This window comes from Protomyctophum bolini, assembly GCF_963924005.1.
Source record: "Protomyctophum bolini genome assembly, chromosome: 16".
Classification (NCBI taxonomy): Eukaryota; Metazoa; Chordata; class Actinopteri; order Myctophiformes; family Myctophidae; genus Protomyctophum; species Protomyctophum bolini.
Genome location: NC_137877.1, coordinates 24,998,128 through 25,012,627, shown reverse-complemented (window position 1 = coordinate 25,012,627; position 14,500 = coordinate 24,998,128). Strand labels below are relative to the sequence as shown.

At 41.2% G+C, this 14,500-nt stretch overlaps 1 protein-coding gene across 2 annotated transcripts in view; it reads right to left on the bottom strand.

Annotated features, from left to right (window-relative positions):
* Positions 1-13,952, bottom strand: part of ube2f (ubiquitin-conjugating enzyme E2F (putative)) — a 58,814-nt gene extending 44,862 nt beyond the window's left edge. Inside the window, exons 1-4 of one of the 2 annotated variants that reach the window (XM_080785372.1) lie at positions 13,745-13,952; positions 3,766-3,944; positions 2,646-2,675; positions 278-343 (exon numbers count right to left, since the gene is read on the bottom strand). In XM_080785372.1, coding sequence (XP_080641498.1) covers positions 278-343; positions 2,646-2,675; positions 3,766-3,880 — 211 coding nt within the window. In that variant the 5' untranslated portion in view covers positions 3,881-3,944; positions 13,745-13,952. The remainder of the gene's footprint in view (positions 1-277; positions 344-2,645; positions 2,676-3,765; positions 3,945-13,744) is intronic. The other variant, XM_080785373.1, reaches the window with a different exon arrangement.
* Between the last annotated feature and the right edge of the window lie 548 nt (positions 13,953-14,500).

Sequence of the window (14,500 nt, the reverse complement as noted above, 5' to 3'; positions counted from 1 at the left end):
GTGTGTATATATATATATTATATATATATATATATATATATATATATATATATATATATATATATATATATATATATATGTATATATATGAAAGCACAGGAATTGTTTTGAGTCACTTATAATGAAATTATACATCATCAATGACAGTAGTGCACTCACATTGAAATGGATCAGGACTGCAGCATCAGGGCTGTCAATTAAAGTCCATTTCCCTTACAATGTGCTACAACTGTGCTGGGAAGAACCAGAGGCATGTTGTGTGTTGTCTTGTTCTTACCTGGGGACACTGCCAGCTGAAAATGATGGAGTTTGTCTTCATCTGGAAAGCTGGCTTTACATGTACCTGACCAAAGAAAATGACAAAACAAAAGTGGTGGTTAATAGTATAACAACAACAAATCAATAAATCAATATACTATATAAAAAAAGAAGACAGTCCTGTGTGTCTTATTTATTATAAGATATTATTGGTATTGAGTAAGCACTGCATTAGAAGAAGCACTATCACTTGCATTTGTATCACCACTATACTATACTTTCATTATCTATTTACTTTGGTCAACCTTGGTTGTTTTAAAATGTGCTTTATAAATAAAGTTTGATTTGATTTGCATCTCATTATGTTCGGATTGTTTGTACAGTACAGTATTTGGTGTTTGTTTGTGCTCATGTTAGACTGCTGCATGCAGCCAGCTCTGCTGAATGACTTCATCAGTGAGATCCCAAATGGCACCATGTTACCCCCTGGTGTTCAAATTGTAGTATTACAGCTGAAAAATGACAGGCCGCAGGGGAAAATCATTCAGCCCTATTTAGCAGTGTTTATCTTGAGCATGTCTAAATGAAAACAAAGAAGGATAATGTGATGAACTGAGGTCATGCTTAGAAATAGCTGCCTGAACTAATAATAAGTAATTGAAGAGGGAATTAAGGCTGATCCCTGGTCAGGCAATTGTACCCTGCGGTATATCTATTCTAAGCGTGAGGGGGTTACAGGAATAAAATCAGTCACTTTGACATTGAGGAGATTGGAGCCAGTGTGAGTTATGGATTGAGCATTGAGGAAGGACCTCAGCTGGAGTAACGCACTCTACAGTAGAATGTAACTTCAGAGTAATTGATTTCTCCTTCAGTTAGACGCCGCACCCACTGAGAACAGCTCAGCTTTTGAGCTGGCATCGTTCTATGCTAAAGATGTGCTAGCAGTGGTGTAAAGTAACTAAGTACATTTACTTAAATACAATTTTGAGGTATTTGTACTCCAATGGTACTGGAGTATTATAAATATTCAGTCATTTTCTGTAGCCTACTTTTACTTTTGATACTTTAAGTTTAAGTACATTTTGATGGCAATACTTTTGTACTTTTACTAAAGTAGGCCTACATGTTGAATTCCAGAATTTTACTTGTAACAGAGTATTTCAATACTGCATTATTGATACTTTTACTTAAGTAAAGTACTGCGAGTACTTTTTCCACCACTGCGTGCTGGTGCACTCCTCTTCCCACTGTTCCCAGTGCCTGATCATCACGCTACACTGTGGCTACAGCGTTCCTGGCACCCTTGTGACTTTTATAGTCACTGAAAGAATGCATTATATTTTGGATTTGAGAGTGACATTTCTGTGGTATTCTAATTCATTAACAAAACTCAGTGAATGTGTGTAAAAGTATTCACACAATTTAGGTAAGCATTTGACATAATGAAGAATCTAACCCCAAGGTAAACAAACTTGGTGTTGGCGTAAAGTTCAGAATACAGTTTTAAGTAACTTGAGGTCCAACTGCTCTTCTGGTACATTACATCCAAGTGTATACATCCCCCCACCTTTCAAAGCTTTTTCATTTTTCAGAACATGTGTTAAAAATTGATTTGGATTTAAGGGCTTTAAGGGACCTTTAATCTGTGCAAAATAATGAACATAATCCATCTACTGTGTTGTAGCCTGTTGAATGGTTTCCTAATAGATGAATCAATCATGTCCTCTCAACAGCTCGCACATGCACTGCTAAGATCTAATCGCAGTGGGGGGGGGGGGGTGCTCAAAGCTGCAAGTAAAGTAATCTGCCTGTACGGAGTTCAACAAAAGCAATGATAGACGCATGCTGTGCTCACTCCTTAGACCAGGGGTTCTCAACCTGATTTGAGTTCACCAGTTCCCTCCTCCTGCCTGCATCTGGGATCTCTCAAGCAGAAACGATGAACCCGGAAGCAGCGGGACAAACATTTGATATCTCCATAATAATTTAGAGTTGTAGTCTTGTTAGGTTGTGTTTACATTTGCGCTGTGGCAGCGCTTCAATATGTCATAAGTCTCGCGTTGATCCCGCCTCTAGCGGCCTCATACAGGCGCATATCGCTCCGGCTAGAATTGGACCGGAGTACATCATCTCTGCCTGAGAGTTCCCAGACTCTCCCTGCTGGCAGAAAATAATCTGGTGACCCCCCCCGAAGTAATTTGGCGACCCCGACCCACAGGTTGAGAACCCCTGCCTTAGACACCCACAAGCTGGAGGCTGAGACAACCTGAATGACTTCTGAAAAATCTGGTGTTGAGCACTTTCTTAGTGCGAACTATGGAATAAAATACCATTATCCTAAACAAAGGAATGGTAAATGAAATGACCTAAAGTTTATTACTTACTAGGGAGGTTGGCTTCAAGTTCGGCAACTTCTGTGAAGAGAAAAGACAAGAGAATGAAGTGAAAAAGAGAATGCGAGGAGGATGTAGAGAGATGTGGATAGGTGCACACAAACACACACAAACACATACACATGTACCGCATGTGATTTCGTCACTTTTTTTTCGTCTGATAACACATGTGGTATCAGAATGGCAAAGACTGGCACACTTTCCGCCACCGATACCGAATCCAATAGCACTCCAATGTTCACTTTGGGAACATATGTTTTGAGCTGGAAGCTGAACCGTAAGTATTCAGAATTACAATAGTGTTTTCTTTTCTTTTTTTACTCTTTGGACACCCGTTCCCATAGGTGGTGGTAGGTGCCTAGTGCCAGCTAAATGTGCAACATGAGCAAATAAGAGCGGCTCTCTCATACCCCCTGGTCTACTGAGGCCCACAGAGGCCTACTAGCGATGCTATCATTTATTCTTTTTAGCGGGAGGTCGAATTAATGTTTTCTTAGGCTCCCATCATGGTACTTCATCTCATTATGAGCCATAATGTCACTAAGGACTGCGTGCGCGTGTGTGTGCATGCAGGGATTTTGGCTGTTTCTTACATGGACTCCGTTGACTAGCTAAAATAAGGTAAATAATAGTTTTTAAAACTCTAGATTAAGGCTAATTTATCAAATATCTGGATCTCGTTCCTGGCTACCTGTGCATTATAACATTAATCTCTAGATCTCAGGCATGGCTTCCAAGGAGTTAAGCATGCTACCAGGTCTTGAGTTTTGGAAATGTGGCCAATGCTTATCAAAATGCCACCATCCTTTGGGGGGGTTGCAAACCCAGTGCACCTCATTCCCACTGACAAAGACTCAAAATGCACCCACTAGAAGAAAAGAAAATCACACCCGTGTGAACTGAGTGGTGCAACTCCGTGTGGGGGTCCACAGGAACCCGCGTCCGAAACGGTAGAGAAATGTCTCTCTCTCTCTCTTTAGCTATAGAACCATTGATATGGTAACCAGGAGCTTGAATTAATGTTTGCTTAAACTCCCAACATCGTACTTTATCACATTCTGATGCGATAAACAGTAACAATACTAATTAGCAAATGGTTTGTTCCACAGACCTTTGGTGAGGAGGCGGTCCCTAACAGAGATTCTGTGGGTTGAGTCAGACGGTCCGGGGACGCGGCCTGTCTTCCCTCCGTCTTCTCTCTTCAGTTTACTGGCCAACGTCAGCATGACTCCACTGCTGTGTTCTGCCCCGCACTGCACCCTGCTGTGGCGCACACCAACAATCAAATTCCTGTTAATCACAAACACCATAAAATAGTGGTTTATAAGCCTTTTCATATCAAGGTCCATTATTTATTTGGCACTTGAGCCACGGAGCACCATTTGATGAGATTTAGCCTCTCAGACCAAAAACGTAGAATATTTTCTTGTCATTGGATAAGATATTGTCTACAATAAAATAAATATCAATAAATGTATTGATGTTAGTGTCATACTGTAGGAGAGAGAACAGGCAAACATTGATCAAAATGACAATTCTTCTACATTCTCTAATTATGTAGACTTCTTGTAAATTAAGTCATGCAGATGCGTACAGTAATGCAGAGCGTAAAATGAAACCGTTTCATGTTACGCTCTCAAGAGTAAAAGATCTAATATGAGTCCATTTGGTTCACCACCACCAACTACATCATTTAGCTCAAGGACCACTGGTTGAAAACCACTGCCATATAAAAGGATCCTAAATGCTGCAATGTGGGGGGAAAAGAAGAACTATAACAAACAGTGTATATTCTTATATTAAATCAAATCAATCTCAGTCTTGTATGTTAAAATTGACACATGGAATCGTGCTGTCTGGGGTCTATAGAAACCCCCCAACATGTTAATCGAATTTGGGGTTAATTGGCTGTTTCGATTTAGCCTGGCATCAGACTCACGTTATGAGTCAATGCCAGGCTAGTTTTGTTTCGTCCATGATATGCAGGTGTAAACCTGTATGAATGTCTATAATCATTATTAAATTCAAGCACCACTGTATGTGTGTGTCCACTTCCGCAAGTGCCTCCTCACAACGCCACAACGCACGGACAGCCTCACGGAACCTAGCACCACACCTCCAACCTCAATCTGCCCCGCATTACACATGCCAAACATTCTAACAATCTTAATTAATTTGCGTCAAAAACAACTCATCTCCCCGGAAATCATGTGTCACCAGTGTCATGTTGGGACGGCAACAGATTAATATTGGCACACAGTTTTCCGTGCAACATCCCCTTTGCCGTCCCCACCACTGTGACCGCACCTCCAACCCCACGCTGTGAGAGACACACACACACACACAACATTCCATCCCCGTCCGTAACAACACAGAGACAGTCACTTCTTTCTACGACCACCGAAAACTACAAAGCCATGTCAAAGCACAAAAAATCATCAATTCCCTCCCAATCAGTAAAGTGATCTATTACATCGCATTACCCACACTGTACGTAATTTGGTGTTCATAATATTCAGAACGGGTAAGGGCTAGTAGTATTAATTTGGCTTGTCCAAAAGAGGGGATTTAACCAAAACACTGAAAAGATTAACACAGGGGACCAATGATTCTGTTCCTTTGCTGTTCTTTGTGCCTTTGAACAGTCGATGGATGGCCTTGACACTAATTAATTAAGCCTGCGCAACAAACAAGTTTATATTGATTAGGTAACCTAATGGTAATTAGGCAGTAGTTAGTTGTTGTAAAGATGAATGTACTGCAAGGCTGTAAGGTGTCTTTTAGAGAGTTTCTCTCTCTCTCTCTCTCTCATTTATATCATTAGCAACTTGAATGGTCCCAGAGTAGGCTGGTGCCTGACGGGCAAGAGTCTGCTTAATAGCAGCAAAGGCAAACCAATAGCACTAAACACAAAGGAGCTAATTGCTATTTAAAGGTTCAAGGTACAAGGTTCAAGCCTGTGCTTTATTGTTACATCTTGTGTACAGGTACACGAGTAAAACATATTTTTTCCTTCAGAAAATGCAGCAGCATACGTAAGAATAGTATTAACAATAATAAAAAAATAGAGAGTCCAAAACAGCAAAATAAGCAAACATCAGTGTATGTATTGTACACGTGCATATATGATATTGGGATATTATGTGCACCAACAGCATTTTTTCAATTGCTGCATTTCTGCCAGGCTACCTTGAATGAAACAATTTACAATACATTCAGGCATAGAAGACACTCTTATAGTGACTAATAAGCAAGAACACCACAAGGTATTAAGGTAATACATCAAATGCATAGAAATAATCATCTAGGATCATAAGCACCTATAAGAACCTATCATCCATCTAACAATAGAATATACAAACATTGAAACTATAAACACTATAGAATGGCATCTGTGTCTACATAACTAACATGCTATCTAAATTTCATATTCTATCCTTTGCATAAGCCACGGCAAGTGCTACGGGCTAAGGGCCGATTCATACTCCTATTTTAGAGCCGAATAAAAGTCTTCGGCACTACAGCACCGAAACAGCGGTAAAATAGGAGTATGAATCGGCCCTTAGGTGTCTGAAGAGGCTTTCAGACTACGGTGAAAGATTGGAAGTGAGTGCAGTTCTAATTGCAACAAAGGCCAATAAGCAAGTTTCTATCACGCCATTGTGTTGTGTGCAGACTATCATTTGACTTGAAATAATGTAATAGTACATACATACATACATCTTGATCCGAGACGAAATATCAAAGTCAACTGAACAAATTAAAATCTCCAATATTTATAGGCAATGGGCTGGACACCACAAGATGTACAACCTACATGCAAACATCCTAGTTTGACATGTTTGAAATGTTGCCTTATATTGGTTGTCTATGGTGTGGTATACAAAAATGGCCATAACTTTTTTTCGTGATGTTTCAGGCAGAGCAGACCTCTCATTCTGTGGACCTTAATGACCAAGTGAATAGAAAAAACACAAATAGGAAGTATGTCATGACATCACAGGTTAATCCTTAACTGTTGAGCTTTTGGGCCTGTGGCTCCCTGGCTACAGGCAAAAAGAGCTCAAATGTCAAAACTCAGAAGTATAAAGGAAGCAGTTTTGCTACAGTTGCAGCTGCTCTTGAGCCAGAACAGCCACAGGAGAGTCGTGTGGCACCTGGCAATGCAAAGGACGTCTGTTTATATTTGCCAAGTAGCACACCATATTGGGGGAGTGCAACAAACTGAAAAATAAGATGCATAAGGACAAGATTGCCTTTCCAACGGTGAAAGGAATCCGCTTCGGATGCTTAAATGTAGGACACATGTCCGTTAGTTGTACAGGGCGACTCATGTGCAATGTGTGAAATGGCAAGCACACTAGCATCCTTCACATTCAGTTTAAGGAAAAGCAAACGGATCAGAAACAGGAAGCGCAAGTGAGCAGGGCACTCAGGATTTCTGTTGCCAAAATAGAAGAGCTGTTAATCTCACAATACAATTTCAATGAAAAGTCGACAAAGGAAAAACTTTAAAAACAAGAGAGTACTTGAAATTCATGGACACGATGGAAAGGTCAGTCCAACTTAATGAAGGCCATTACTGTTTGGATCTACCATTCAGGGATGATAACACCACTATGCCCAACAACCGCAACATCGCTGAACATAAAGAGTAAGCTAAAAAAAGACTTAAAATATCAGCAAAACTATACCGCTTTTTAGGTGATGTTATTGACAAGGGATACGCTGAGATTGTACCCCCACATCAATTGCAATGTAATGATGGTAAGACAAGGTACCTCCCACATCATGGAGTGCAAGAAATCATTGAGAGTAGTTTTTGACTGTGGGGCAGATTTAGTGTCTCATCAAAATACATGCTGCGCTGTCAATCAAGTGCCGGGAAGCGCTTCTTTATACAGGGACAAATAATTTCAGTCACCCAGCTTTTGATAAGCACAAGAAAAGCAAAGAGCACGTCAACATAGTTGAAACAATTAATCGAAGGATCGAAGTTGCCCACTTGACAGGTGGCAGGACAAACGTCAAGCACTGTGCAATATATTTCTGTTGGCCTTGCATGAGTTAATTTGAAGAGGACATTCCGCTGCTCAAGAGGCTTGGAGTTAACGTTGGAAGTGCCTATCATTCACGCAAAGGGGGGGGGTCCCGCATCATGCAAACCATTGCACAATCAGCTCAGAACTGTGTGAAAAGTTAAAAGCAGCAGAATTTTGGGGTTTGCTCTTTGACGGATCAGAAGACATAAACAAAATGGAGCAGGAGATAGTGTACATTGTGTCGGTGTCTAGCAATGGAGAGTTTAACTCAGATTTCCTTGGATTAATTCATCTGGGGGCAAAGCGATCGACACAGGACATTGTGGATGGACTTACTCCAACATTCAGAAAGTCCTTGTGTTGTCCCTTACACTGTCCTTGAGCAGTGCTGCATGTGAGAGAGGATTTTCACACCTCAACATTATAAGAAATCACACCCGTGTGAAGTGGGTGGTGCAACTCCGTGTGGAGGTGGGGGGGGGGGTTCCAGAATCCAGACCCACAGGAACGCACCCAGGGTGCCGGCCCGATTCCGGCGAGCCACCCCGCGTCCGAAACGGTTGAGAAATGAGTTACCGTGTGGGGGTCCCTCTACTGTACCCTGTCCTGTAGTGTACTGTACTGTCACTGTACTGACCCACAGGAACGCAGCCAGGCTGCTGGCCCGATTTTGGCGAGCCGCCTTGCGTCCAAAGCGGTTGAGAAATGACAGTTACCGTGTGGGGGTCCCTCTACTGTACCCTCTACTGTACTATACAGTTAATATGTGCGTGTGTGTTTGTGTGTGTTAGGTTGCGCACAGGTGGTGAAAAAAAACAATGCTGTTTGTCCCACCCACCCAGCCACACACATAGCTCCGCACTAAAAAACAAGTACAGATCCAGCCTGTCAGATTCTCGCCTGTCATCCCTGATGCACATCCACCTGTCTAAGATGACATCAGAGACTTTTGACCCAAAGCCAGCTGTTGACTTGTGGATGCAAACCAGGGGAAGAGGAGTAGGCCTGCATCATTATCTGTCATGGTTGAAATTTAGTTATGACAGCAGTGATGATGATGATGATGTACAGCTTGTAGCATAAATGTTTAGGTTGTAGCTTTAAGCAAACTGAGCTCAAAGAGCAGTCAGTTGTTTCAGTGTTTACATAATATTCAGTGCTCAAAGAGCAGTCAGTTGTTTCAGTGTTTACATAATATTCAGTGCTCAAAGACCAGTCAGTTGTTCAGAATATTCAAAGCAAAGTTACTATATTTACCCAGGGTAACTGGACTAAGCTCAAGAACTTGTTTACAGCCAGGCCCTGCTCATAGAACATTTCATGGTATGAGTTCAATACCTTGCTCAAGGGCACTTCAGCTGTGGTAATTTTATCGTGCCGGTCCGGGGATACAAACTAGCAACCTTCCGATATCAAGACCGCTCCGCAAACCGTTCGGCCACCGCTGCCCCATTCAGTGCTCAAAGACCAGTCAGTTGTTTCAGTGTTTACAGAATATTCAGTGCTCAAAGACCAGTCAGTTGTTTCAGTGTTTACAGAATATTCAGTGCTCAAAGAGCACACTGATTTCAGTGTGTTTAAACTTTAAAGAACAGACTTTATGCTTAAAGATAAAGGTGTAGTGAAATTTTCACACTTTTAGACCATATTATCCGTGGTCATCATATGGGCTTACCTAAAGAGAAAAGCAGTAATTAGAATTTTCACTTGTTTCTTTTGTTTTGCATCCAACACCAGCACACATCCACTCACCTACACTACTGATTCTACAGACTAACACACACCATCATTCATCTTTATTTATGAATAAATATCGTTTTGCTTAAAGGCGCAGTGAAATGAAAAATAAGTTTTTCACACTTTTAGACCATATCCGTGGTCATCATATGGGCATACCTAACAATGGATGCCAAAACAATGGGAAAATTCTCATTTCTGTGTGTTTTTATATCAAAGGTCCATAAAACGATTGTATTATTTATTTATTAAAACGAAAACGTGCTGCGTGATGACGTGTAGAGGTACACATCGATAAAAGCCAATAAAAATGAAGCTCACATGTTTAATTCCCCATGTCTGCGCATCCATGCAACACAGCTGCTTCTGATTACAGATTTCTCCGTTTTTATTTCCATTCAAGATAACATTCAGACAGTGTATTACTCGGTTTCAACTTAATCATCACGCTAAAATATGTTTCTGAAAACATTATAGGGTAGAAATAAGCCACATAACAGTAAACTGGTTGTGCTGGGCGACCGTCTGATTTATAAACAAACAACACCACGCTGTTGCGCATAGCATTAGCCACCGTCCCTAGCTACCGTCCCATCGCCTGAAGGGATGCGACACTCTGATTGGTTCAGAAACTTCAGACCGGTGTTTCATGTGGAAACACCATTTTCACGTTGTTCACCATTTCCGTTTCACTGCGCCTTTAAAGTTATTCATGCATCCCTCTTTTATCCATCCGGCGAGACACGGGTCGCCGTATTTTGGGAGCACCAAGTAACTTCTCCAGGTGCTCCTCGGAGTACTAGACTAGACCAAAATATAGCCCTGAATATTAAGGTTATTGTAGTGGTCAATTTGTGCAGAAAGTTTGTGCTGATGCAAAGTGGATGTCCTACCTCACCCTCACTTCAGTTTTGCCTTTGCAGTCATGAAAATAACTGCTATTGGAAACCAAATTAGTCAACTATCTAGCTGGAATCTAAATGGAAATTCTAAAATATATTAAAAAAAATCACACCCGTGTGCAGTGAGGGGCGATCTTATCATCATACACCATCTCATTCCGGCCAATCAGAATTTGCATCCTCACCTTCGTCTTCAATGTTCAATTTACAAGAAGACTCAAAATGGTCCATTCATTATCAATGGGATTTAATGTTTCTGTAGGACAAAGTTTGTGCACATACACTAAAAGCTGGACATATAAGGAGGGGCTATAGCCCTTAGAGTATATATGAATAGAGACGGCACCCAAGTTCTCCTCCCGTCCACTTGCATTGAGTTGCTCAGAAGCGCATGAGGCGAATCCACTCCTCCTTCCGGTTTAGGAGCCCTGTGCATTCTGGATTTTTGCCCTCAAACACATGAACGCGCGACGACCGACACATGAACTAGCATCGTGCGTGTGTGCGTGTGCGTGCTACTCGTGGTGAACGCGCATCGCTATGTTGGCAGCAGACTCGTCTGCTGTTTTTTATCATATTAGCATTTTGAATAGATTAAGAACATGGATGTATCTGATTCTTTAAATTCGTTATTTTTATACACCTCTATGAACTGTTTACACACCATATAATATAATATTAATGCAATAAACTGAAGTTCATTCCAACTTGTGTTATTGTGTGGTGCAGTGCTGCAGTTGAATATTTGCTTTTAAAGGGACTTTATACTTTTGCTAATTCACATTTAGAAGAAAGTGAAAATATAGGCTACATACATTTTACAAATACACTTTACCAATGACAATGTAGAACAATTTTAGCTCTGAAGAACACTTTAAGCCTTCATGGCAAATGCAAGGTCACAGCACCACTCTAAACTATTAAATAATAATGCTACAGATCTCTAATAAAATGCCAAAATACAATAAATGATGGGTTCTTTTTCATAGCACTTGTAGCACTATGAATGCAAATATAATAAATATTAAATATGTATCAGACAACCAACAAATGTAATACAAACTATATATTTATATAACAAAATAATATTTAAAGTGTGACAATATTGTCACAATTGTAAAATTGTAATTGAAAAAGAATGTCAATATAGTTTAAAAAAGAGCACTTTGACACTTGTCATGCCAATTTGCGCACCACTATGAGCAATGACTTTTTAGACATATTACTAACAAAAATACCAAATCGTACATGATCTACTGCTTGACCAGACAGATATTGTTTTTGGTTCTTTAGACAATATGAACATATTCCAATATCTGATATGCAGAATAAATGCTGCGTAGGCTATTCTATGCCATTCAGGTTCATATATGTGCATAGGAAATATGTCTCAAAACTGGATGTACAGTATTCCAGTCCCACTGTTGTTTATCCAGTGTGAATAATAGATTATTTTAAAAATCATTGCAATTTGATCTGTGACTTTTGCAGAACCCAATGTTTTAATTCAGAGGTTGGTTTAAAATGAAAGCATTTTGATTATCTCGGTAAGCACATCAATACGAATCTGGGTTATTATTGTGGTTATCTTAGCACTTCATCATGGATTCCTTGGGTGAAATTCCCAGTTTTACACTTCACATGTGACATAGAGAAATTCTTCCTTGATCTCCACCTTTTCTTAACTGCACTTTGTCCAAACAGAATAAATGTAATTTACACACTTAACCATAATTTGATTTTAATTGGAAAATTGATCATTTTCAGTGTTATGGAATAATTTAACCATTGATTTTAGACTGTAAAGAGACGGCACTGCACAGAGCTCCACGACCACCAGTCAATCATTCAACCTCTGCCCAGGGATGGAGGCTTGAAGACGGGGTAAATGGAGAGACATACGCCTGGCAGAAAATGAGTTTCGCCTACTTGTAGGTTATCAAACCATGTATTTATATCGGTAAATAATCATGTTGATGCTAAATCAACATTAACATTTCATGTACAGCTGCTATTTAAAAAAAAAAAAAAAGAATTCGGACTCGGGAGTTCTACAGCAGAAGCCTATGGTAAGTGAATGGGAAGTCCTGGCAGTCAAAATGACATAAGCGATCTTTATAATCTTAATACTTGGTCACAAACCAACTATTTTACAAGAACAATATTGATGTAACTAGAGATTAGACAAATTATCTATATTTTATATACACAGAATAATAAGTAATGAGCAAAAGTCCTGATGCGACATTTCCTGGTTTTAATGCGGTCTGTCTCTCAGCGCTCCGCTCTGGGGCAGAGCTCAGAGAGCTGGCTGAAACTTGCTGGAGTGGGCGGAGCCTAGTGCGCGTTCATGTGTTTGAGGGCAAAACCTTACCAAACTGCAATACCTTCTTCGGCCACTATGTCCATTGCGCTTCAGGATTTCCTCTGGGTGTCTTCTCTATTGTATATATACTCTAAGCTATAGCCCCTTAAACACACACAAACACACACGCACAGTGCCTCACCACCAAGTGCACAACAGCATGACAGCTTCCTGTTCTCTTATGGGGCAGAATTACTGACTCTCTGTGGCATTCAAAGAATGCGGAAGAGTCGCCAAGCATGAGAGACTAGTGTGTGAGCCCCTGGCACGGGCCTGGCAGTGTCAGTGCATGCAGTACAGTACTGTACATGCATTTAGTTACTCTCTGGGTTACTAGCAGTAAGAGAAGATATCACATGTCAGTTCCACCGACCCCCCCCCCCCCCCACCACCACCTGCCTCAGCTGTCAGTCAGCCTGAACCCCTGCTTTGCTTACTGACACCACCAGGCAGCCCAACCCCCCCCCCCCCAGTGAGGACAGAACAACGTAGCAAAACTAACCTGGAGTCCCTGGACATTATTACAGTAGCCAATAAAACAGCTTTACTACAATAAACTTGAACAATGTTTATGTATACCAAATACGTATGGGGTCAGTAAGAGATTGTACAAAAAGAACCAAATGGACCCTTATGGGTCCATTTACCCTTTTGGGTCCCTTATGGTTCCATTTGGTTCCGTTTCGTACACTCTTACACTCTGTAATTTTAACACTGAGGATTTTACTGTGAAGCTATAGTTGTAGGCGATATTAGCTTATTAACTAACCCAAGTTACCGGCATGCTAACAGTGTGGGCGGCTAACGTTAGCTAGTCTGAGTGCGGTGACAGGTGCAGACAACAATAATACGCCTGAAGGCTTAGGCGTACGTGCATTAACTTGTGTTACATGCTCCTGGCTTTGCAAGACTGCACATTGTGCACAAAGAATTTTCACTTGCCAAGTCGGTCAACAAGCACGTTTAGCTAAACGTCTATTCGTGTACTGTGTTGTATTGCTGTGTCTGTGGTCGCTTTACTTGTGTTGTGTGCGTTTGTTTTACCTGCTGTCCTCACAGATAAGAGCTCCGTCCTACAACACCATAATCAATCTCACGCTGGCTGCAACCCCAGCTAGGGCTCCGTAAGAGGCACTTCAGACAGAGAATGGCGTCCAAAATCAATGGTGTAACTAAGGAGCGAACGATGAAATGATGAAAAATAAACAAACTGGGGGCGATCAGCTGTCAGAAGTTCGCTCCGGTGTCACAGGCGGCGGAAGTGCAGTGATTGTGCCGTTCGTCATTATGGTCCGGGTAGTTTTGGAACAGTATCAGTGTAGTTCCGCCGAGCATGATTGATATCGGATAATCGGATGGATTGGTACATTCATAATATTATTAATATATACTCTAAGATTGGTACCGGTAATTCCTTGTATTCTTTTTTGCAACAACCTGATAGATTGGCTATTGTAGTAATAATATCAATCATGTTTAATACTCAGCTGAAAAAATTGCATTCTTAATTACTTCTGTACACTGGTAGGCTGTAGGCACCTTAGGCACGAGGAGGGTTATCACGGGCATCATAGGAGGCCTTTGCTATGTTTCACCAGTTTCAATTGAAATGGGCCTCCACCCTCAGGGGGGGCCTCTGAGCTCCGACTGACCGTCAGTCAGGCCCCCCGCCACCCTTGGCCCTCTCTCTCTCTCCCACAATGTTAAGTTACACCTATTTCCTGTTACTGTCAGGCATCAGTCAACCCCCGCCACCCTTGGCCCTCTCTCTCTCTCCCACAATGTACACCTATTTCCTGT